This window comes from Geotrypetes seraphini, chromosome 10 (genome assembly GCF_902459505.1).
Source record: "Geotrypetes seraphini chromosome 10, aGeoSer1.1, whole genome shotgun sequence".
NCBI lineage: Eukaryota > Metazoa > Chordata > Amphibia > Gymnophiona > Dermophiidae > Geotrypetes > Geotrypetes seraphini.
Window position 1 is genome coordinate 6,809,094 of NC_047093.1, and position 24,017 is coordinate 6,833,110.

General features: G+C 43.5%; 1 protein-coding gene and 1 long non-coding RNA gene across 4 annotated transcripts in view; one reads left to right on the forward strand and one right to left on the reverse strand.

Annotated features, from left to right (window-relative positions):
* Positions 1-1,432: 1,432 nt before the first annotated feature.
* LOC117368137 lies at positions 1,433-8,577 on the reverse strand. Its single transcript, XR_004540906.1, has 4 exons — positions 8,371-8,577; positions 2,521-2,558; positions 1,638-1,795; positions 1,433-1,548 (listed from the first exon to the last, which is right to left on the reverse strand). It is a non-coding gene; the product is annotated as an uncharacterized LOC117368137 (long non-coding RNA).
* BAIAP2 (BAR/IMD domain containing adaptor protein 2) overlaps positions 8,254-24,017 on the forward strand; it is a 174,729-nt gene continuing 158,965 nt past the window's right edge. Inside the window, exon 1 of one of the 3 annotated variants that reach the window (XM_033961495.1) lies at positions 8,254-8,449. In XM_033961495.1, coding sequence (XP_033817386.1) covers positions 8,402-8,449 — 48 coding nt within the window. In that variant the 5' untranslated portion in view covers positions 8,254-8,401. The remainder of the gene's footprint in view (positions 8,450-24,017) is intronic. The other 2 variants (XM_033961497.1, XM_033961496.1) reach the window with 2 other exon arrangements.

A 24,017-nucleotide genomic window follows, 5' to 3' on the forward strand; every position in this document is an offset into this window, starting at 1 on the left:
GATGATACCAAAATCTGCAATAGAGTAGACACTCAGGATGTTATGAATAACATAAAAAAAGACCTGGTGAAGCTTGAAGAATGGTCTGAAATTTGGCAGCTAAAATTTAATGCTACGAAATGCAAGGTCATGCATTTGGGCTGCAAAAACCAGAAGGACCGGTACAGTTTAGGGGGTGAAGAACTTGTGTGCATGACAGAAGAGCGGGACTTGGGTGTGATTGTATGTGATGATCTTAAGGTGGCTAAACAGGTTGAAAAGGTGAAGGCGAAAGCTAAAAGGATGCTAGGTTGCATAGGGAGAGGTATGGCCAGTAGGAAAAAGGAGGTATTGATGCCCCTGTATAAGACTCTGGTGAGACCTTATTTAGAATATTGTGCACAATTCTGGAGGCCACATCTTCAAAAAGATATAAAAAGGATGGAGTTGGTGCAGAGGAAGGCTACTAAAATGGTGTGTGGTCTTCATCATAAGACTTATGGGGACAGACTTAAAGATCTCAATCTGTATACATAAGAACATAAGAATAGCCTTACTGGGTCATACCAATGATCCATCAAACCCAGTAGCCCGTTCTCACAGTGGCCAATCCAGGTCACCAGTACCTGGCCAAAACCCAAGGAGTAGTAATATTCCATGCTACCGATCCAGGGCAAGCAGTGGCTTCCCCCATGTCTTTCTCAATAACAGACTATGGACTTTTCCTCCAAGAACTTGTCCAAACCTTTCTTAAAACCAGCTACGCTATCCGCTCTTACCATATCCTCTGACAACCCGTTCCAGAGCTTAACTATTCTCTGAGTGAAAAAAATTCCCTCCTATTGGTTTTAAAAGTATTTCCCTGTAACTTCATCGAATGTCCCCTAGTCTTTGTCATTTTTGACGGAGTGAAAAATCGATCCACTTGTACCTGTTCTGCTCCACTGAGGATTTTAATCATATCTTCCCTCAGCCGTATCTTTTCCAAGCTGAAGAGCCCTAACCGTTTTAGTCTTTAGAGGAAAGGCAGAAGAGGGGAAATATGATAGATATGTTTAAATACCTACATGATGTAAATGCACACGAGTCATAGGATGAGAGTGCATAGGATGAAGTTAAGAGGTGATGGGCTCTGGAGTAATCTAAGGAAATACTTTTTTAAGAAAGGGTGGTAGGTGCGTGGAACAGTCTCTCAGAAGAAGTGGTGGAGACAGAGACTGTGTCTGAATTCAAGAAAGCCTGGGATAGGCATGTGGGATCTCTTAGACTAGAGAGAAAGAGATAATGGTTACTGCGGATGGGCAGACTGGATGGGCTATTTGGCCTTTATCTGCCATCATGTTTCTATGTTCTAGTTCTAGAGGTTCCTCTCCTTGGGTTATGTCCTTGTGATCTCGTGAGCAACCGGAAAGACTTGGCTCCTCATAAAATACAAACAGTGGGCAGTGAAAAGGTCAAAAAGAAAACTTTATTTCTGCACAAAAGTCAAAAATAAACAGGCTTGTTTCTTCTCAGGTTCTGCACTCTCAACCAAGTCTTCCAAACACGATCCTTGTACTCTCTTTAGGACTAAACAAGAGAAAAGAAGAAAACTTGCCTCAACATATACCAAGCAAACAAAAAAGGCAAATGAGATGTATGTATCAACTAACAGTTACATTTATTCATTTACATAGTAACCTAGTAGATGATGGCAGATAAAGACCCGAATGGTCCATCCAGTCTGCCCTTCCTGATTCAGTTTCAATTTTTTTTCTTCTTAGCTATTTCTGGGCAAGAATCCAAAGCTCTACCCGGTTCTGTGCTTGGGTTCCAACTGCCAATGAAAACAAAAACAAAAAACTGTGGATACAGATGTTTTGGAGATCATTTATTAAACACTGACATATAAAAACATGAAAATTCAATTAAAAAAGTACAATGATAAAAAATACAGTGATAAAAATCCAACCGGACCCTACACGGTCTGTGTTTTGGCAAACACACCTTCCTCAGGGGTCCAATGGTTTGCAAACTCACATATAAAGAATTGGACTGAAAACAGTCTATTGTCTTTAAACATGTGATCAAAGAACACCGCAGACAAGCTGAAGGAGCAAAAAAAATGCTACGGGTTCCAGCTGCCAAAATCTCCATCAAAACCTACACCCTCCCAGCCACTGAAGCTCTCCCCAGCCCATCCTCCCCCAAACGGCCATATACAGACACAGACTCTGCAAGTCTGCCCAGTACTGGCCTTAGTTCTTCAATATTTACTATTATTTTCTGATTCTAGATCCTCTGTGTTCATCCCACGCTTCTTTGAACCCCATCACCGTTATCCTCTCCACCACCTCTCTCAGGAGCGCATTCCGGGCATCCACCACCCTCTCCGTAAAGAAGAATTTCCTTACATTGCTCTTGAGTCTACCACCCCTCAACCTCAAATTATGTCCTCTGGTTTTACCATTTATTTAGCTTGTCCTCCCAAAGGAGCCCAGAACGGGTTAGAAAAGTACATTCACAGTATGGACAGGACGGACTTGAGTGAAAAGTACATACCTGGCAGACATCGCTTAGTTGATATTGCAGCTTTCACACTATAGATATAACATAACATACATAGCGTCGTTAAAATACTGACAGAACAACATAAAGGTAATGCATCTTTTACATTGCAGAGTACATGAGTGATGGTCAGCATTTGGGTTTTACTGGGAATAACTTTTGAATTTTTGTATGTGGTACAGTTTGGATTTGGGTTCCTGTGGAAGTCCATTTGTTGTACAGGAGATACCTTTGAGTTGTGTTTAGCCAGGAGTGGATGTGTCGGTTGTTAAGGAGCTGGATTTTTAAAGAAGAAAAGTCCAAATAGCACTTAGGCATAGTCCACTTTTGTAATCTTCTGTGAACCTGGGACTAGACGCCCCGTAATTCCACGCCCTTCTAGTACAAGCCTGCTCAGAATCTCGAATTTGCTAAGCAGCAAGAAGTGGAACTTACCCACCTACTGGACCTACATCCAAAGGAAATGCTTCTTGGTACATCGTAAATCTTGATTTACCACCAGAAGAATGGTGGAACAATATAAGAAAGTAGAGCCATTCAATTCAACACAGGTCATTAAAGATCTCATAAAAGCTTTTGATCCTGCTGGAAAAATCATTGGGCTGGTGGATGATGAGCTGTTACTTGATTGTCCCCTGAGGAAGGAATTGCCGAAACTTGGATCCTAGTTGGGACTTCTTTTGCAAGATTTGACTCCAAGTCAAGTAATCCTATTTAGAGTTTATGATAATAAATTTCACTGTTGGTTGATACTCTCTCTAGGACTACCATAAGGCTCTAGAAAAAGGAGCTTCTCTAACAATTTATCACAGAGGGTGCATTACAAAGTATAAGCATCACATATAGAAATACAAAGAAACATTTTTATGTGAAGTGCTCAATGGAGCTCATGGGACCATCACAGCACTCAAGAAGTCCCATACTGTCCAAAACCTTCAAATAAAGCCAAGAGACTTATCTTTGCCTTATCGGCGGTGTTATTCCATTTCTGCCACTTCTTGCTACCCCTTGTATGTTGTTACACCATGATACACTCCCCTGTGAAGTGACTCCCCCTCCCTCGGATCTAGATGTTGCAAAATGTTTCATTACTACTACTATTTATTATTTCTATAGCACTGAAAGGTGTACGCAGCTCAGACAGGACATTTCAGGGTTGGGGAGATTATAGTGGGTTTAAGTATCTGACAGCAGTAAGGGGGAGTTAAGAGTTGAAAGCAGTTTCAAAAAAGTGGGCCTTTAGCTTGGATTTGAACACTGCCAGGGATGGAACATGACGTATTGATTCAGGCTGCCTGTTCCAGGCATACGGCGCCGCAAGAAAGAAGGGACGGAGTCTGGAGTTGGCAGTGGAAGAGAAGGGTACAGACAAGAGGGGCTTGCCCGATGAGCGGAGATCATGGGGGTGGGAGCATAGGGGGAGATAAGTGAGGAGAGATATCAGGGGGCTTCAGAGTGAACGCACTTGTAAGTCAGCAAGAGGAGTTTAAACTGTATTTGGAAATGGATGGGGAGCCAATGAAGCGACTTGAGGAGAGGGGTAACGTGAGAATAGCGGCTCTCACAGTATAATAGTCGCGCAGCAGCATTTTGAATGGATTGAAGAGGTGAAAGATGGGCGCGCGGGAGGCCCGAGAGTAGTCTAAGCATGAAGTGATGAGAGCATGGACAAGGGTTTTGGTAGTGTGTTCAGAGAGAAGAGGACGGATTTTGGTAATATTATAGAGGAGGAATCGACAGGATTTGGCAGTCTGTTGGATCTGAGCAGAGAAGGAGAGAGAGGAGTCAAAGATTACTCCAAGGAGTTCATTTTTAGCCATATTCAGTTTGAGATGGCAGCGAGACATCCAAGTGGCGATGTCGGACAGGCAGGTTGAAATTCTGGCCTGAACTCCCGTAGAGATATCCGGCATAGAGAGGTAGATCTGGGAGTTGTCAGCATAGAGATGATATTGAAAACCATGAGAGGAGATCAGCGTACCAAAAGAGCGGGTATATATGGAAAAGAGGAGAGGGCCCAGGATAGAGCCTTGGGATACGCCAATAGACAGTGGGATGGTGGCAGAGGAGGATCCACCTTAACATACGCTGAAGGTACGAGAGAGATAGGAAGAAAACCAGGAGAGAGCAGAACACTGGAATCTCAGCAAGGACAACACGTCGAGGAGGAGGTGGCAATCAACAATGTCGAAGGCAGCAGGCAGATCGAGAAGGATGGCCAGGAACAGGAGGGGAAACTGAAAACACACAAAACAAAAACAGTAAACAGTAAATATCTCAAACTGAAGTGCCACTGAGCCACCTCAAATGATCAAACCTTAAAACATTCAAAAATATATATGAAAAATAACAAACAAGAATCTCAGCTTAATAATACCTCTCTGAGGCTACATAAACAGGGAAGGACAACCAGCCAGCCTCACCCTCTCTTAAGCTAGCTTTCAACTAAATTCACAGGTGACATCATTCATTGAGGGGGAAGGGAAAGAGAAAAACTTAAAGGGCCTAGTACTTCTTAAAATTCCAGAACACCAAAAGAAACCATCATAGATGAAACCATTTAACCCCCTAGGTTGTAAGGTCAAAGATAAAGCACTGCTCCCTAATGCGCAACCTTTGTGAATGATTTAACCTGGGACAACACCGTTTACTTCAGAACAGCTTTCTAGGAAAAGGAGAACAGATTGAGACATCCAGGGTTTACGTCCTTGAAAGCAATGGAAGTAAACCCAAATGTCTCAATCCACCCTCCTTTGTACACTGACAGGTTTTGTACTTCACTTATACATGGTTTTTCCTCATGAATCAGATGCCCTGTAGAGAATGACACGGGGGAAAAAATTTATCACCGTTCCCGCCCCGTCCTGCAAACTGTCAGATCCCATCCGCACAAGCCTCGAATAGTTATGATTTTATACTGAACTTATTTTATTCAAGTATAAAAAGAGACTATTCTGTACAATTGTCATTTTATAAACACAAATAATACCGAGCAAGGATGAACAAAACTCCTGTCTCCCCTCCCTTTCACAAATATAACCTCCACTATTGTGAAAACTGAACAAACAAAATTACTACAGAAAAATTACTACATAAAAAAAAATCAAGCTAACAGTATACTTCACACAAAAGCATGGCAGGAATAGTGTTAGGGGAGAGCAACTAGGGCAACTGCCCCCTGGTCAGAGAGAGAGCCCTAAGCCAGCTGGAAGCTAAAGAAGCACAGTCTGGACTTTGCGGTCCCCAGTTATGTCTAATACCAGCTCTAGCAGGATAGATATTTCAAATCTGAAATATTCTAATCACAAAATATAAAATAAATATTTTTTTCTACCTTTCGTTGTCTGGTAATTGTCTGTCAAATCACATTGGTCTCAGGCCTTGGTTTCCTTCTGTCTTCATCGTGGCATGATTTGCCACTAAAGATGAACTGGGGAAGAGATGCCGAATCTGACACGGGCGCAATTTTTTTTACCACTTTTCACTGCTCCCACGGGACGGTAAAAGGTCTTGTCCCCATTCCTAACTAAACTAAACTAAACTAAGCCTTAAGTTTATATACCGCATCATCTCCACGGAAGTGGAGCTCGGCACGGTTTACAAAGCTTAAAAATATAAGGAGAAAGAGGAGAAAGATTTACAAAAGCATGTGAACAGAGGGAAAAAAAACAGGAGAAGAAATGTTATATGTTAGAAAAAAAGCCAGGTTTTCAGTTGTTTACGGAATAATTGGAGGGAGCCCAGATTCCGCAGCGGGACTGTGAGATTGTTCCAAAGGCCCGTGATTTTGGAGAGGAGGGAATTTCCCAGTTTGCCTGCGTAGAGAATACCGCGTAGAGAGGGGAAGGATAGTTTATGTCTGTGGGCGGATTCCTGTAGTAAACCAGTGGCAAATGTCTCCATTCCTGTGAATTTACTGCAGTGACCATGGTTTACCCTGGTAAACGGTCCCCGTGTCATTCTCTATCCCAAACACAGTTCTCACAGGTTAAACAATCACTTCTCAGAGTCTTTTAGGTTCCTCGGAACTTATTGGAACCTCTTCTTCACACAGTTCAGGGTAACAATATCTAATTAATTTCTATCTTATATACCGGATCATTCCAGCAAGAACTCGAGCTGGCCAACAAAGATTTAAAAGAATATAATATAAAACAATAATGAAGGTGTTAGATCAGTCCTCAGTTAAGAATCTCTGAGAGAAGATTTCAGATTTTCCCTCAAAAGTGATAGAGATAATGATGTTCTGATAATCGAGGGAAGATCGTTCCAAACTTTTACCAAGGAATAGGATAAGGAATGTGAGAATTTACGGAAGGCCACTTCAATTCCCCAGGTACTGCTGCAAACAAACAATGCTGGAAAGCTTCATCTTCAAGTTTCTTGTTATATTTTCTGGCACAGACCCCACATTATTTTGGTAACTTTCCTTTGGACCAATCTAAAAATGCTGGAGGAAGCTAGACATCCATTGCTCTCAACCAGCCTTTTTAAGTTGCCCTGGACTTGGTGCAAAGAGAAACTTTTTTAATGCATGGAGGTGAAACATGATGACTGTATTAGCATGCATTTTAATGTGGTCTGCAGTAATGGTTTCTGCTTGAGTTACTGAAACAATTTAGAGTATTGCTTGAACAATGAAACTCTTGTTAAAACTGGGTTAAAGCTACGGTAATGCTGAGTGCATTGGCTTTTGGGCTGATTTTTTTTCAGGCTACTTTGTCCTCCCTAGTGCTTAGCTCAGAGGGGGTGCAAGCGAATATAATGGCGCTTCCCCACTTGCACCTATTTTACTAAAGGCTTCTTCCTCTGACCTCAAAACCTGGCTAGGCTTAGATCCTTCAGGTAGGATCATGGGTGTCCAGGGAAGTATAATGTCCGTTCAGCTGCATGCCCAATCATATGTTAAAAGTTTTATTATTATTTTATTTATTTTTATGCAGTCTTGGGAAGGTGAATGGGGGGGATTGGGGAGAGGGAAATTAGTTAAATAGGCTTTCATTTATTATAATTGTATTTGGGGAGAGTGTGGTGTAGTGGTTAAAGCTACAGCCTCAGCACCCAGAGGTTGTGGGTTCAAACCCCCGCTGCTCCTTGTGTCCCCGGGCAAGTCATTTAATCCCCCCTAGGTACATTAAATAGATTGTGAACCCCCGGGACAGACAGGGAAAAATGCTTGAGTACCTGAATTAGCTCATGTAAACCATTCTGGGAGAACAGTATAGAAAATTGAATAAATAAATAGGAATTGTTTACTTTTGTATTTAGTCATTTATTATTTTAGTTCTACTAGTAAAAACAACGTTGGGGGTGCTGTGAATGCTTGAGATCCCCCTACCACTCTTTCAGCCTATAGTTGTGAGCAAGGGATTGCCGGCTTGCTCCTGCTGTACAGCGCCGCGTACGTCTGGCGTCATTCGAGCCCAGTCTTTGCCATTGCTTAGCGCTCCCCCCTCCCCCCATCAGCGCATGCTCTTTCGTTGTCAGCAGCTCCCGAGGCACCGCTTTTGCAGCCGACTCCCCACTGCGGCGCGAGCTGCGGAAGTTCCGCAGCCGCGGCACGCGCCCGCGGCGGAGGCAGCGACTGACGCGCGGCCCACGCGAGCTTGACGTCACGGGGCGCCAAGCGCCCCAGCGCGAGCCGCTCCCCTCCTTCCCCGCGCTCTCCCGCGAGCCAATCAGCCGTCGACCCCGTCCGCCTATAGGAGGCGGCGGAAGTCGGCGGTTGCCGTGGAGACGGCGCGGCCTGCGGGGGCGGAGGAGGCGGGCGCCGCGTCTGGGGAAGTTTATAAGGCGGCGTCGCGGCTGCGGCGGCCGTCAGAGCTCGCGCTGTGTTTCTCTTACCGTCCGCCCTAGGGTCCTGCCCGGCTCCGTCATGGCGCGCCCGGAGGAGGTGCACCGGCTCACCGAGACCGTCTATAAGGTGAGAGAGAGACAGAGACGGGTGGGCTGGCCCCGCCTTCGTTGCCGCTGAGGTCCGCGCGCGCGAGGCTCTGCGTTTCCGCGACGACTTTTGTGCGGCGCTGTACGTGAAAGGCGCGCGCGAGGTCGACGCAGACGGCCGAGCACGTGACGCGTTTGCCGTGTTGACTTGGGAGTGGCAGAGCGAAAGCGTTGGGGAGGGGGGCGGTTGGGTTTCAAAGCCAAGTCCTTGACCTCTCGCGTGAAGACGGCTCTGGGGGGTTCAAGGGCCACTTTCTCTTCGTTTGTCCGTGTTTTCTGTGCCTCTTAGACCTTGTCATTCACATGACACCAAAGCATGTCTTTCAAACTCCTAAGAGAGGGACAGAGAAGGGTTCGGCTGTTGTTGGACTCCTCTGGTGCTCTTTATTATAACCCGTTTCCCTTAACCCCTTGCTGTCCAAAGAGAAATCCTTTTGGCTGCTGTAAATGCCACAGATTGAGTTTATAAAGGTGGAGGGAATAAGATGCCTCGTCATTGAGGGGGTGTAAGTGATGCGTGGGATTTGGGCTGCCATCCTTTAGCTTCCCTGCTTTGAAAGCTCTGCTGTATTCGGGGGCCGTGCTGTTAATACTTTTCCAATTCCACAGATCACCATCATGCCCGGCCTTTTCTTGGGCCTTTAGAATGGCACAGCGAGCCCTTAAAGTGCCTGCGTTCAATGAGATGGAACAGCATTGTTAGCTAGATGCATCTCTTCCCCCTGTCAATTGCCTACATGCATAGGTACCAGCTTAGTGGGTGTTTGAGCAAGCTGGTGGTAATTTAGGTCTGATTTACACACACCCCAGTTGTTAGCAAAAGCTAGCACCTATGCCTACATCTCAGCGGTAGGTGAAGAGGAGGAAAGGAAGAAGCTGGCAACCTTTCAGCAGCGTAATCCCACTTATGTCTTATTTATCAGGTCTTGTCTTGTATTTCTACAGCTGTTGCAGTGGCACAGAGGTGTGACATGCAAACTCACCAGTGAGTTGCACAAACTGCAGAAAGCTTCATAGAAACATAGGCCATAGGGTCTGACCTCATTTCCGGGGAAGATGGCGGAAGCACTGATAAAAAGACAACATCAGTGAGCATTTTGAAAGAAATAAACTTCTGATAACCAGCCAACATGAATTCTGCAAGGGGAGATCATGCCTAATAAACTTATTGCATTTCTTCAAAGGAATTAATAAACGGATAGACAAAGCAGACTCCATAGACATCGTATATCTAGATTTCCAAAAAGCCTTTGATAAGGTACCCCATGAATGCCTACTTCGGAAACTGAAGAGCCATGGAGTGAAAGGAGACGTACACAGATGGATCAAGAATTGGTTGATGGGTAGGAAACCGGGGTTAGGAGTGAAGGGCCATTTCTCGGACTGGAGGAAGGTCACGAGTGGTGTTCCGCAGGGGGCGGTGCTCGGACTGCTGCTATTTAACATATTTATAAATGATCTAGAAACAGGGACGAAGTGCAAAATAATAAAATTTGCAGATGACACCAAAAAATTTAGTGGTGCTCGGACTAAAGAGGACTGCGAAGAATTGCAAAGGGATTTGAACAAACTAGAGGAATGGGCAACGAGATGGCAGATGAAGTTCAATGTTGAGAAATGTAAAGTATTACATGTAGGAAGCATAAACCTGAGGTACAGCTATACGATGGGAGGGATGTTATTGAATGAGAGTATCCAAGAAAGGGACTTAGGGGTAATAGTGGACAAGTCAATGAAGCCTGCGGCACAGTGCGCAGCGGCCGCTAAGAAAGCAAATAGAATGCTAGGTATAATCAAGAAGGGTATTACAACCAGAACGAAAGAAGTTATACTGCTGTTGTATCAGGCGATGGTGCATCAGCATCTGGGGTACCGCGTACAATATTGGTCGCCGTACCTTAAGAAGCATATGGCGATACTTGAGAGGGTGCAAGGGAGAGCGACACGTCTGATAAAAGGTATGGAAAACCTTTCATACACTGAGAGATTAGAGAAACTTGGGCTCTTTTCCCTGGAGAAGCGGAGACTTAGAGGGAATATGATTGAGACCTATAAGATCATGAAGGGCATTCGAAAAATACAAGAACGAGAGGGCATTCGGAAAAGTTGAAAGGGGACAGCTTCAAAATCAATGCTAGAAAGTTTTTCTTCACCCAACGTGTGGTGGACACCTGGAATGCGCTTCTAGAGGGCGTGATAGGACAGAGTACAGTATTGGGGTTCAAAAAGGGATTGGACAATTTTCTGTTGGAAAAGGGGATAGAGGGGTATAGAGGATAACGGTGCAGGTCTTGGACTTGTTGGGCCGTCGCGTGAGCGGACTACTGGGCACGATGGTCCTCAGGTCGACCCAGCGGAGACACTTATGTTCTTATGTTAGTCTGCCTAGCCATGCCATCTGTTTGTTTATTTTCTTCCTTTTCTATCCTGTTCTCCCAATGAGCTCACAACGGATTACAGGTTAACATACATGATATACAGTCAAAACAGGTTACAATTTGTCATGCTTATGATACAATGTGTTTATTCTAGTATGACATACAGAGGGTCCAGCTCCAGTATATATTTTTTATTGCTTTTCTAAAATTCAGACCTTTCAGGACTAACACAAAACCGATTTCTTTTTACATCTGCCATTCATCAAGTCACTAGGACTCAAACACGAGTCAATGGCACCTGCTAACAAAGTTCTGGAGCCCTTGGAGAGATCTAATCTGTGAGGGAAGCTGTAATGGTACTGTGGTTACAGTAATGTGGTAAGAAATGAGAGTAAGATTGGCTGGAGTTCTGCAGTTGAAGGGCATGACCAGGGGTGTTTGAAGGCATGTTTCTTCTTTAGAGATCCAACGTACATGTCCAAGCATTCACCATCCTTTCTGTGAAAAATGCCTGTCCCATTTCCTGAGGTTTCTTCTGAATCTGTCCCTCATTCCAGAGTTTCCTTTCAAATGAGAGTCACTTGCCTCTCTTATGTTTGTCACATAGGTATTTAAACATTTAATCATATCTCCCCTCTCCTGCTTTTCATCCGAAGCATACATATTGAAATCTGTTTGTCCCCATATGCCTTATGATGACCACTGACCGTTTTAGTAGCTGTCTTCTGGACTGACTCCATCTGGTTTATCTTTTTGAAGGTGCGATCTCCAGAATTATACACAGTATTCTAAACAAGGTCTTATCAGACTCTTATACTTACAAGGACATCAGTTCTTGCTTATTCCTCTCCCTATTGCATCCTAGCTTTCCCTGTTGCCTTTTCAACCTGATTGACCATCTTACAAAGACTAGGGGACACACTATGAAGTTACAGGGAAATACTTTTAAAACCAAAAGAAGGAAATATTTTTTCATTCAGAGAATAGTTAAGTGCTGGAACGCATTGCCAGAGGATGTGGTAAGAGCGGATAGTGTAGCTGGTTTTAAGAAAGGTTTGGACAAATTCCTGGAAGAAAAGTCCATATTCTGTTATTGAGAGAGACATTGGGGAAGCCTTGCCTTGGATCGGAAGCATGAAATGTTGCTACTCTTTGGGATTCTGTATGGAATGTTGCTACTCTTTGGGTTTTGCCAGGTATTAGGAACCTGGATTGGACACCGTGAGAACGGGCTATTGGGCTTGATGGACCATTGGTCTGACCCAGTAAGGCTATTCTTATGTTCTTAAGTGCTTGCTCCTAAACTAAACTAAAGCTTAACTTTATATACCGGGTCATCAACCAAAGGAAGCTCGACTCGGTTTACAACAAATTAAAGAAAAACTGGAGAAAGAAAAATCAAAAGTTTTCAAGAGAAATTAATTTTCAAAATGTTTAGCAAATAGAAAAGGATTGTAAAGGAGTGGGGCTCCTCAGAGTTAAGGGGAGTTTCATTCCATAGTTGCAAAAGTTTAAAAGCCAAAGATTGACTAAAGATCTTAACTCCTTTAACTCGGATGATCTTTTGCTTGTATTTGGCAGCTTATTTAGTATTACACTGATAACTATAGCATGTTAAACTTGTAGAAAAAAAAATTTTCACTTTTTTTTGGGGGGGGAGGTACAGATGGGGTAATAGATATTACTTTCCCTGGCTTTTCACATTTTTACACACTGTTTTAGGTTGTCGGTGAATTGGTGGGTGGGGTTTTTTTTTTTTTTTTCTTAATATGGTCTAATTCTCAAGTTTAATACTTTAGGCGCAATTGAAAACTGTTAGCATGGCATAGGCTTACAAAGGCAGCATATAGTCACATGAAACATTTGCTCAATGCCATTACTAAGCTCTGTGCTCAAGAGAACAGCTTGGATTTTACTTCTTTTGATAAGCTCTACTACTAAGTACTATAATTAAATTTTTCTATTAAAATCACGCTTGTGTAGTAGTTATCGTGGAAAGGGTTTATGTGCTTTTTAGAAAAGTATTGCATGTATTCTTTATGAAACTGACATGACTTAACACAACTCATGGCCAGTTGAATAGCCTGAAGTCTCCAGTCCCCCCCCCCTTACCAGAAGAAAACACCTCCCTAGAATAAATGCCTTGTTTTGTACAGGTTTAAGGACATTCTCTGCCTTTGAATGGTGACCATTATAGGTGTGGATCTGGGGGGAGGCGGGTATAGATTTCCTCTGTGTTGCAGGTGCTAATAGAAATAAGATGGTAGATAAAGGCCAAATGGCCCATCCTGTCTGTCCATCTGCAGCATCCACTATCTCCTACTCTCCCTAAGAAATCCCATGTGCCTGTCCTATGGTTTCCTGAATTCAGAATATCTCTACCACCTCTACTGAGAGACTATTCCACACATCTACCACCCTTTTTGTAAATATGTATTTCTTTAGATTACTCACGAGTGTATTTTTTTTTTTATACTATGCTCTCTTATTCCAGAGCTTCCTTTCAAATGGAAGAGACTCATCTCGTGCACATTTATGCCGCATAGATATTTTAACATCTCTATTATATCTCCCCTCTCCTGCCTGCTCTCCAGAGTATACAGATTGCTGGATCCTCTTCTCCCAGTACCAATGTAACTTTCTTGTCCTTTGCATGCTTCCCTGCTGATAAACTACACCAATGATGAAAGTATAAAACTAATGCTATATCTTGAAAATAAGTTAGCACAGAAAATGGTGCTGAACCATTTGGTGCTCTGTTCCGAACACTGTAGGGCAGCCTTTGGATAAGAACCTTCAAATAAGAACATAAGAAATGCCAGCACCGGATCAGACCATGGGTCCATCTAGTCCGGTGATCCGCACACGCGGAGGCCCAGCCAGGTCTACCCTGGCGAATACCTTAGTTACTCAATGTGTTTTTCAAGAAGATATGTATCCAACTTGCCCTTAAATCCTGGAATGGTGGTTTCCTCCACAACCTCTTCCGGGAGAGCGTTCCAGGCATTCACCACTCGCTGTGTGAAGCAGAACTTTCTGACATTTGTCCTGGCCCTGTCTCCCCACAGCTTCAGTCCATGACCTCTTGTCCGAGTCACCTTCGACAATGTCTTGTCTTGCCTCAAAATTGGCAGGGATGGAGTCTTCAGGCTCGTTTACTCCTAATTCATGCCAGGTTTGTGTTGGATGGGCACCCAAAACATCGCCCTTGTGCCACGTGCTGCACAGCATGTGAAGGGGCGGGAGTGGTCGGCTTAGCCGCCCCTTTCCTCTCTAGGATCGAGGGATCATTGGGTGGGGGGGGGGGGGTCTATCGGTTGAGAGTACATCTCTTCCAAAGCCCCGGAATGGTAGTCATCTTAAGCACAAGAGTGCGAAGGATGTGAACAAGAGACGCAAGCTGTAGTCATCTAAAGGAGACTCTGCATTGCCTACTATGGCATTTTCTCTAGAATTTGTTTATCTAATGTGGAGAGATTTTCTGGATGGATGAGATCCCAAGGTAACGCACCAGGAGGTGCACAGGGTGCTAGGGCTCCAAGGCTTCAACTGCCTCAGTGTCGGAGGCTGACCAGGACCTGGTGGGCCTTTCCAAGGGATCCTCAGAGGATGAGGGGTCTATTTGTATGCCTTTAATGTCACAGAGTGAGCCATCCCTGTCGGGAGATGCAGGCGCAAGATACAGCGATGGCCCTTCATTGGGGGATGACCCCACAGTCTACCGCCTGTTCAGACCCTCAACTATTTATCGCTTATTCTTTGCAGGAGTTAAACTTTTACTCCCAGCAAGTCCCCTGTGCTCCTTGCTTTATAATGAGCAGAGTGAGAGCCCAGTCTTTGTTTCCCTGATCATCCTGATCAGTGTATAGTGACAGAGCATTGGGATGCTCCTGAAGGGTCCCTTAAAGTAGCCAAGACAATGACTTGACTGTATCCGATGGCACAAGAATGTTAGCAGCTGTTTGCTCAGACCAAGGTAGATTCCTTGGTAGCGCACATAACCACACACACATCTGTACCAAGTGAAAGAGGTATGATATTAAAGGATATTTAGGATTGCAGAATAGATGTAATTCTTAAGACAATTTCAAGCACTTGCCTTGGGAATCAAAGCAGCAGGGGGTTCCTTTGTGACAAGTGCCTGTCATACCAGGTTGTAGAGCTTCAGCTGGTGGAGGATGAGCTTTTGCCCCAGTTCCTATTAGCTGGAGTGGATTACTTAACCAGTGCTCTCTACAACATCAGTCATGAGCAAAGTTTCAGCTTATTCAATCTTAGTAGAATTCTAAGATGTTCTGAAAGGGACAGGATGATCTCATGACCACTGTGGCAGATCATTGCCTGAAATCTCTACCTAACAGAAGACCACAAACCTCCTTGAGCACATGTGTCAAACACAAGGCCCGTGGGCCAAATCTGGCCTGCTTGGCCTTTTTATGTGGCCCATGGCAATGCTCCCGAACTTCCCCTTCTCGGTATCCTCCCTCCTGCACCGGTACAACATTGCCGTCATGTTGGAAAGTCTGTCGGCTTCAGCAGTGTTGTCCATGGCTCCCCATCCTGCCTTCCGTTCACCGTGGCCCACCCGGGCGGAAACAGAAAGTTGCGTGTCATTGAAAACAGACCGCGGCAGGCAAAAAGCAGGAAGGGGAGCCACTAACACTGCCGAATCACTGAGGCCGGTAGATTTGGCGGCAACATCAGACCAGCGGCGGAGAGAAAGACACACTGGGTTGTGAGGAGAGAGGGTCAGCGCTGGAGGGAAAGGCAAGCTGGGCTGTGAGGAGAGCGAGATGAAGGGAGAGAAGTTGGACCTGGTGTAGTGTGGAGGAAGAGGGAAAAAGATACTTGAAGGGAGAATTGTTGGGAAGAGAGAAGGAGAAATGGTGGACCTGGAGGGAGGAAGGCAGGCAGACAGGGGGAGATAAGGGATGGGGCAGTTGGGAAGAGAAAGGGAGAGAAATTGGATCTGGAGATGGAAGGGAGAGAAAGATGCAGCATCTTTATTTTTTATTTTTTTTTCCTTCCATCTCATTGTTCAGCATCAAGGGGGAAGGGAAGAAGAACAGAAAAGAGAGGGAGCAAAATGTTGGACCAAGAGGAGGAGAGAGAAAAAGAAATAGGAGGCTGGGAAAGGAGTGGGATGGGAAATGGGAGAGCTACAGAATAAGAGAAGATGGAAAATTGATAGGTAGCTGAAAATTTAAAAAGGAGAAGGATGAGAAAGAGGGCGAGATTGGAGTGGACAGAGGCAGAAAAGTTGAAAGGAAAAAATCAATATGTTGGAGACAAGGACTGGAGCAAGAGAGAAGACTAAAACCAAATTGTTATGGTTTGGTCCTATTACTTACAACTTACCTTCCTCTATAAGATTAAGTTTGGGTGACTCTTTAAAGATTGAATCCTCATCTAGAATTCTGGGCTTTATTTTGGATTCCACTCTTTCTATGACAAACCAAATTAATAAGGTATTGTAATGTAATGTAATATCCAAAAATGTTTTTTTTTAGTTTACGGATGCTGAGGAGAGTTTGTAGCTTTTTTCATCAACATCATTTTACTTTACTAGTCCAGGCTATAATTCTGGCTTATCTGGACTATGCTAATTCCCATTATCCCAGGACAAGCAGGCAGCATATTCTCTACATGTGGGTGACGTCATCCAAGGAGCCCCGACGCAGACAGCTTTTCAAGCAAACTTGATTGAAGATTTCAAGTTTGCTGGTGCTGCACCACGCATGTGTGTGCCTTCCCGCTCCACTTGAGGGTGCACTGAGTGGTCTTCAGTTCTTAGTTTTCCACAGAGCCAGAAAGCCCTGTTGTTTTTCTCTCCGTGTCTTAAGTGCCTTTCTAGAACCGCGGCTTCTTTGTTTTGTTGCGGGAATTGCTGTGCGCCTTTCTCTTTGTCGTTTTGCGAGTTTTCGTGTGTTTTTTTGCATCAATTCGGCATCCGGGGGCTCCCAGGTTGCCATGGCTGATTGGCCTCGACCGGCTGCGGCCTGTTTTTCCCTTATGTCCCGGCCTCTTACTGGGTTTAAAAAGTGCTCGCAGTGTGGTCGGCTACTGTCTATAACCGACCCGCACCGCTGGTGCATCCTGTGCCTGGGGACTGATCATCCGACAGACTCTTGCCCCAGGTGTGCCACTTTCCAGTCACATGCCCTGCGTCGTCGGGCCCGCATGGCTGAGTTTTTTGTGGTGGAGCCGGCCATGGTTTCGGCTCCGATCTTGGCCTCGACCTCGAAGATTTAAGTAAATGTAACATGAAGAGATTACAGCTCATTCAAAATATGGCTGTCAAAATAATCTTTGGTAAAAATAAATACGATCATGTTACTCCACGAGGGCATGGCACTGACTTCCGATTTATTGGAGGGTCCATTTTAAATGTGCAAATGTGATTTTTAAGAGTTATATGGGATTGTCTCACCATTGTTTCCTCTTTCTTTCAACTCTTTATCGTTTTCAGTCTACAAAGAATATACATAAATTTAAATTAATGTTCTCTGCCATTAAAGAGATTCAAACTTTAGGTAGACTTTCACATTCTTTGCCATTCACTATGATTAAAATTTGGAATGATCTTCCTTCAGTTATTAGAATTCTCTCTTCATTGACCTGCTAGTGAAAAACATTGAAAACATATCTATTCACAAAATTTCTCACGGATAATTGTTAAAAATCCCTTGCTGACACTTTTTTTTTTGCTGATATTTACCGATTCTCCCTTTATTATTATTCTTCATCTATGGTCTTAAGATTATGTTGTTAACCGGTTCGAGTCCTTCTAAAGATTAGATTAGACTAGAAGAGGAGAAAAAAATTGGACAGTAGACACTGGAAAAAGAATTAGAAGACAGACAAAATCAGAAAGAGAATTAGAAGACAGACAAAATCAGAAAGAGAAACTGGAACTAAAAGCAAACCAGACAACAAAAGGTAGAAAAAATAATTTTATTTTCTGTTTTGTGATTACAATATGTCAAATTTGAAATGTGTATCCTGCCAGAGCTGGTGTTAGCAGGCATTAACTAGGACCTAAAAGAGAGGAAAAGTCTTTTAATTTATTTTGTAGCCGGCGTGGGGTTGGAGAGGTTGTATTCCTATACTTCTACTAAGACTAACCCCCTTCCCACAAGGAGGTTTCTTAAGCTTTTTTCTCCCTCACAGGTGGACTATATCTAAGAGATTTTCTTCTTCTTCTTTTTGTTTCATATTCATTTGTTTAACAATGAATTGAAAAAGATGTATTCAATATTTCTTGTACAATTTTGTATGTAATTATTTGAAAATATAAAAAAAAAAAAAAAAGACTAACCCCCTCCTTTGCTGGCACACAGCGTGGGTTTTGGCACCAGCGGCGGTGATTGATCCGATGCTCACAGAAGTCCTGTGAGTGTCCCACACTGTGCGTCAGCAAAGGAGGGGGTAAGTATCTTAATAAAAAATCCGGCCCACGACTAGCCTATGTTTTAGATTTCGGCCCCTTATGTGATTTGAGTTTGACACCCCTGTCCTAGAGGCTCCAGGTGGTCTAATCTGTGTAGATCTAGGTGCTTTTGAGCCAGACAGATTCTCGAGGCCCAGGTGCAGCCAGATCTCCAGTTCTAGTTCTGCTGCAACCTCCAAGAAGGCTCAAATGACACAAGGTCTGGAGCGGTTCTTAAGATAAGGGGGATAAGTCTCTGAGTATGTGGAGGCCTGCGTACAGATCTCGTCAGATCGTTGGGTGCTGGAGATCATTCAGAGTAGTTACAAGCTCAAATTTGCCCAGCCCTTAACTGACTGGTTTGTAGACTACCCCAGCGGGGTGTTCAAAAAAGCAAGCAAGGTCATAGCTACAATTCAGAGGCTGTTAGATATTCAGGCCATAGTCTGTACCACCTGAAGATTTGGGTTCAGGCAGATACTCCATAAACTTTGCAGTGCCCAAGAAAGGCTCAGACAATTGGAGACCCGTTCTGGATCTCACACATGTCAATGCAGTGCTGAAAGTTCACACTTTTCATGGAGGCAGTACAATCAGTCATAGCAGCGGTTACACCGGGGAAATTTGTGGCCTCTCTGAATTTGACGGAGGCCTACCTGCACATTTCTATCTTTCTGGAACACAGAAGGTTCCTGAGATTCATGTCCTGGAAAACCATTCATTCAGTTCTCGGCTATTTCCTTTGGACTGGTGTCAGCACCTCTATACAAGTCTGGCTTTCAGGTTCAGCCATACCTGGATAACTGGCTAATCAAAGCTTCATTGTTTCAGGAAGGAGAACAAATGGGTGGTTCATGTGGTCTGGGTCTTGCAGAACTTGTTGGATAGTGAATTTCCAAAGGAGCCAACTAGTTCTGTCCCAACCCCTGGAATACCCGGGGGAGTCTTCAACACAGCAGACAGAAACTTTACACTCGGATAACAAGCTTATTGGCCAGTCCAGCTCCATCTGCATGTCAGTACCCGCAAATGCTAGGATCCATGACAGCCACAATAGATGTGGTCCCAAGGGTGAAGGCTCGCATGCATCCTCTCTAGAGTGTTGCTATCGCAGTGGTCACCTCGGACTCCCTGCAGATGACTCTGGAAGCCCAAGCCGGCATGGACTGGTGGCGCTATCCACAGGCATTATCAAGAGGTGTGCCCTTCAGGCTAGCCATATGGGTAATTGTGACTGGATGCCAGCCTGGAGCATTGGTTGGCCTCCCAAAGGAAGTGGTCGATAAACAGATTGGTACTTCAAGCCATTCAATTGGCATTGCAGAGGCTGGAGAAGAATTTGGAGGGACAGGCTGTTTGAGTCTTCTCAGACAGTACAACTGCGGCACCAAGAGTGCGCAGCAGAGTCTGGAGGCTTGCTTGCTGTTCAGGTGGGCAGAGCTTCATCTTCAGGTGCTCTTGACGAAGCATGTAGTTGGAGTGGACAATGTCCAATTCAATTTCCTCAGCAGAATCGATCTGGAAGAATGGACGCTGTCTGCAACAGCCTTCCAATCCATTGTTCGTCACTGGGATCACCCAAAGCTTGATCTCATGGTGACCACAAAAAAGCAGATATTCTTCAGTTGAGGATCTGAGCCCGGAAGTGCAGGGCTGGACGATCTGGTCCAGCCATGGCCAAAGAATGAGCTGTTGTGCATATTTCCTCCATGGCCTATGGTAGGCCGGATACTCCTTAGGATTGTAAGCCATTGGGAAAAGTCATTCTTATGGCTCCTGATTTGGCCCATATTTGCACCTGCCACAGTCTGAACAGTGCTGCTTCTAAAGGAGGAGGAAGGTGCTGCAAGCACTTTGTGGCGGGGTGTGTTTTATATGTGGTGGTGGTGGGGTGTTTGGCTCTTGAAACTGTAGGACTGGGCGCATTCTGGTGTTCTCTGATGGACATGTCCTGCTTGGGGTTGCAGGACTGATGAGTGGACTAAAAGGAGATGTGTGGATGGAGAAGAGTAATATGTAGGGGTGAGTGGGAGAAAGTATATCCAACATAAAACATATAATTCACCTACCTTCCATAGTCGAGAGATCTGAGGAAAGGGGAGGAAGCAGTGTGTGGTAGGGCTATAAACTACGAATAATCAAGAAACTCCTAAACTGCCTCTCGGAAATCAAAACCTGGATGTTTATCAACAAATTGCAACTAAACGCCTCAAAAACTTTGAATCCACAAAGAACACTGCAACCATGTCCGTCCCACCCTATGCTGGGACTTGGCTACCATAACTGCAAAATCTCTCATGTGGTATCTTCCTCATTTTACTATCTGTGACAGCTCTGGAAAATAAGGAACTATTTTTCTGAATCTGACCTCACTCAACTACTCTATGACTTAGTCCTCTCCTGCATGGACTACGGCAATGCCCTATTCAATGGTCTCATGGCGAAGAACATACGATTTGTCCAATGTGTACAAAATGTGGCAATCGGACTAATAAAAAAACCTCCATGCAAATGACGTTCTTTATCCCACTTCATACCAAGCCACTGGAGTTGACTGCCCCCACAGATCAGATCCCTTGAAGGACTCAACTATAGGAAAGCAATAAAAACATACCTCTTCACCTAACTCTGTGGTTCCCAACTCTGTCCTGGAGGACCACCAGCCAGTCAGGTTTTCGGGATAGCCCTAATGAATATGCATGGAACAGATTTGCATGCCTGCCACTTCCATGATATGCAAATCTCTTATGCATATTCATTAGGGCTATTCCGAAAACCTGACTGGCTGGTGGTCCTCCAGGACAGGGTTGGGAAACTCTGATTAACTCTCCCGCCATGACCGAAGGATCAAAAGAAATGTACATTGGTACTAAATTCTCAGTATATGTTACGTTGAGATAAAACTTGTATTGAAACATCTTGAACTGTAACTATGGCAAATTGTAACCTGTTGTATATTTGATCACGTGACACCGTCCTATCGACTTCTGCACTGGCTGCCGATGGAGACACGTGTGAAATTCAAGTTTGTTTGTTTTTGCTTCAAGGTACTTTATGGCTTAGCCCCTAAATACATAACAGACCTTTTCTCTTTCACAACCAACAGACACAAGCGAAGCTCACACCCGAACTTTGTTTCTCCACCGGTTAGAGATTGTAAATTTAAAAGTCATCACCAACATCTTTTCGCACATCAAGCAGCATCATGGGGTAAAGACCTTGAACAATTGCTCGTGCCTACTACCTATGGGGAATTCAAGAAACGCCTAAAAACACATCTGTTCCTGAAATGCTTAGGAAACCAACCTATACAATCTTAGTCCTCAACAAACAATCACTAGAACTATCAATCACTAAGTCTGTACTTAGTTTATTCCATTCAATCTGTAACATTTCTAATCATTGTAAACTGCACAGAACTTCACCGTCCTGTGGTATATAAACTGTTATTATTATTATTATATCGGTTAACATGTATCCCGTTCTGAGCTCTTTGGAGAAAATGGGATAGAAAATGAATTGAATAAATGAGCCCTGCTGTCTGTCTTCCTCCCTCCTCTCCCAGTCTTTGAAGTCACCAAAAGAGTCAGATATGGTTTACTCTGTGAGGCACTGCTTGTGTCCAGCTCACACTGATTTGGTCCTTCAGATGAGTTAAGTTCATGCATGTAAAATTTAATAAAGCATTAGTGCAGTACTTGAATGGGATCCAGTTGGTTTCCATACTCCCTGTTTTTTTGTTTTTATCCATATCAATGACCAAACAAGAGCAACCTTCAAAGCATAATTTATTTTAACTGTTGGCTAAATGAGCTAAAATGTTCTTGGTTCTACTGCTGCTTCCAGGGCTTTGTTCAACTTGGGTAAACAATTGCAAGAGAAGTACACATTATTATCCTTTTTTTTTTTTTTAAATGAAGTCGTTTTTCATACCAGTTTCCTTTTGAAAACAGGAAGGTAGTGTCTTGTTCTTTTAATGCTAGAAATGCAGATGACCAGACAAAAAGAAAAGCACTTCCCTTTGGAAGCATATAACCTACCACTTGTTTGCTGGCCTTTATTTTAACTTCATACATTTTAGGAACAGAAACTCAATGTACTTCAGTGAAAGAAAGGGTGGTGTTGGGTAGGGCAGATCTTGTTTTCAGTAAACCAAGATTAGAAGATACAGCCATCCTTATTTAAAAAAATATATATATATTTATATATATCATATTTAGCAATTTAAATTACATGTCTTTCAGTTTTTGTTTATGTAATGGCTTTATTTTTAGCATTTAGATTTGTCATTCAAGTATGTGTCAATAGACCTTTCGTAAGTTAGAGGAAGAGGGCCTTTTCATTAAAATTTCTCATCCATCCTTTCACCTCTTGGTGAGGTACAACATAAACTCTCAATGCTCCAATGCTCATAAAATTTCTATGAGCGTCCGCGCACTTACCTTGCCGGCCTGTGCTAAAAACCTCTCTAATGCAGCTTGACAAAAGGGGGGGGGGGGGGGGTTATAGTAACAGATCAAAATAAGAGAAACATAATAATGTAAACCACTTAGACCTAAGCGGTCTATAAATTTTTAAAATAAATAGTATAAAATACAATATACAAATCGCAATACAAACAGTTGCTATTTACAGATATAAATTTGAAATAGACTTAAGAATCACCAAATGCAATATTTTCTAATTAAACTTTATATAAAAACAGGTAAGAACTCGAAGTCTTACAGGAAGGTCATTCCTTAACATAAGTGTTGCCATACTGGGACAGACCAAAGATCTATTAAGCCCAGAACCTGTTTTCAACAGTGGCCCATGCAAGCAGAAGTACTTAGCAAGATCCCACACTAGTAAAATGTTTTTATGCTGCAAAATAAACAGTGGATTTTCCCAAGTCCATCTTAATAATGGCTTATGAACTTGCCCAAACCTTTTCTTTTTTTTTTTTTCAACCTGCAAAATTTTACCACATTCTGTGACAAGGAAATAAGTTTAATTAGACATTGAGTAAATAAATATTGAATTTGTTTTAAATTTACTCCTTAGTAGCTTTGTGTGCCCCTCCCTCCCCCCCAGTCCTTGTATTTTTAGAAAGAGCAAAGCAGTGATTTCATGTCTACCCATTTCACTCTTGCTCAGCATTTTATAGACCTATGTCGCGTCTCCCCTCAGCCATCTCCAAGCTGAAGAGCTGTAACTGCTGTATCCTTTCCCCATAAGGGAAGTCTTCCCATCCCCTTTATTATTTTCATCACCATTATCTGTAGCTTTCCTAATTCCTGCTATAACTTGGTTTTTTTTAACACCAAATTGCAAATATTTGAGGTGTGGTGCACCAAAAGAACATAAGAATTGCCGCTGCTGGGTCAGACCAGTGGTCCACCATGCCCTGCAATCCACATGGTGATTTGATTTGTTCTCTATTCCTTTCCTATTTCCCTACTTTCTGTTTGCTTTCTTAGCACTGAACAGGGTTTCGGTGTCTTCAACAATGATCCTTTTCCTAAGCGATGTCTCCTAATATGGAACCTTGCATCATACAGCGTTGTGTACATCTAGCAGTCCTATAGAAATGATTAGCAGTAGTATGTAGCTAGAATTTGGTTTCCTCTTCCCTAAGTGCATCCCAGGATTGCCAGATTGGTGAACTGAAAAGACCACAGCACAAATAGCAACCTTATACATCACCCCAATAGGAGAAAGAATGAGTGGTGCAAACTAGCTGGAGCATCAAAAAGAATTGA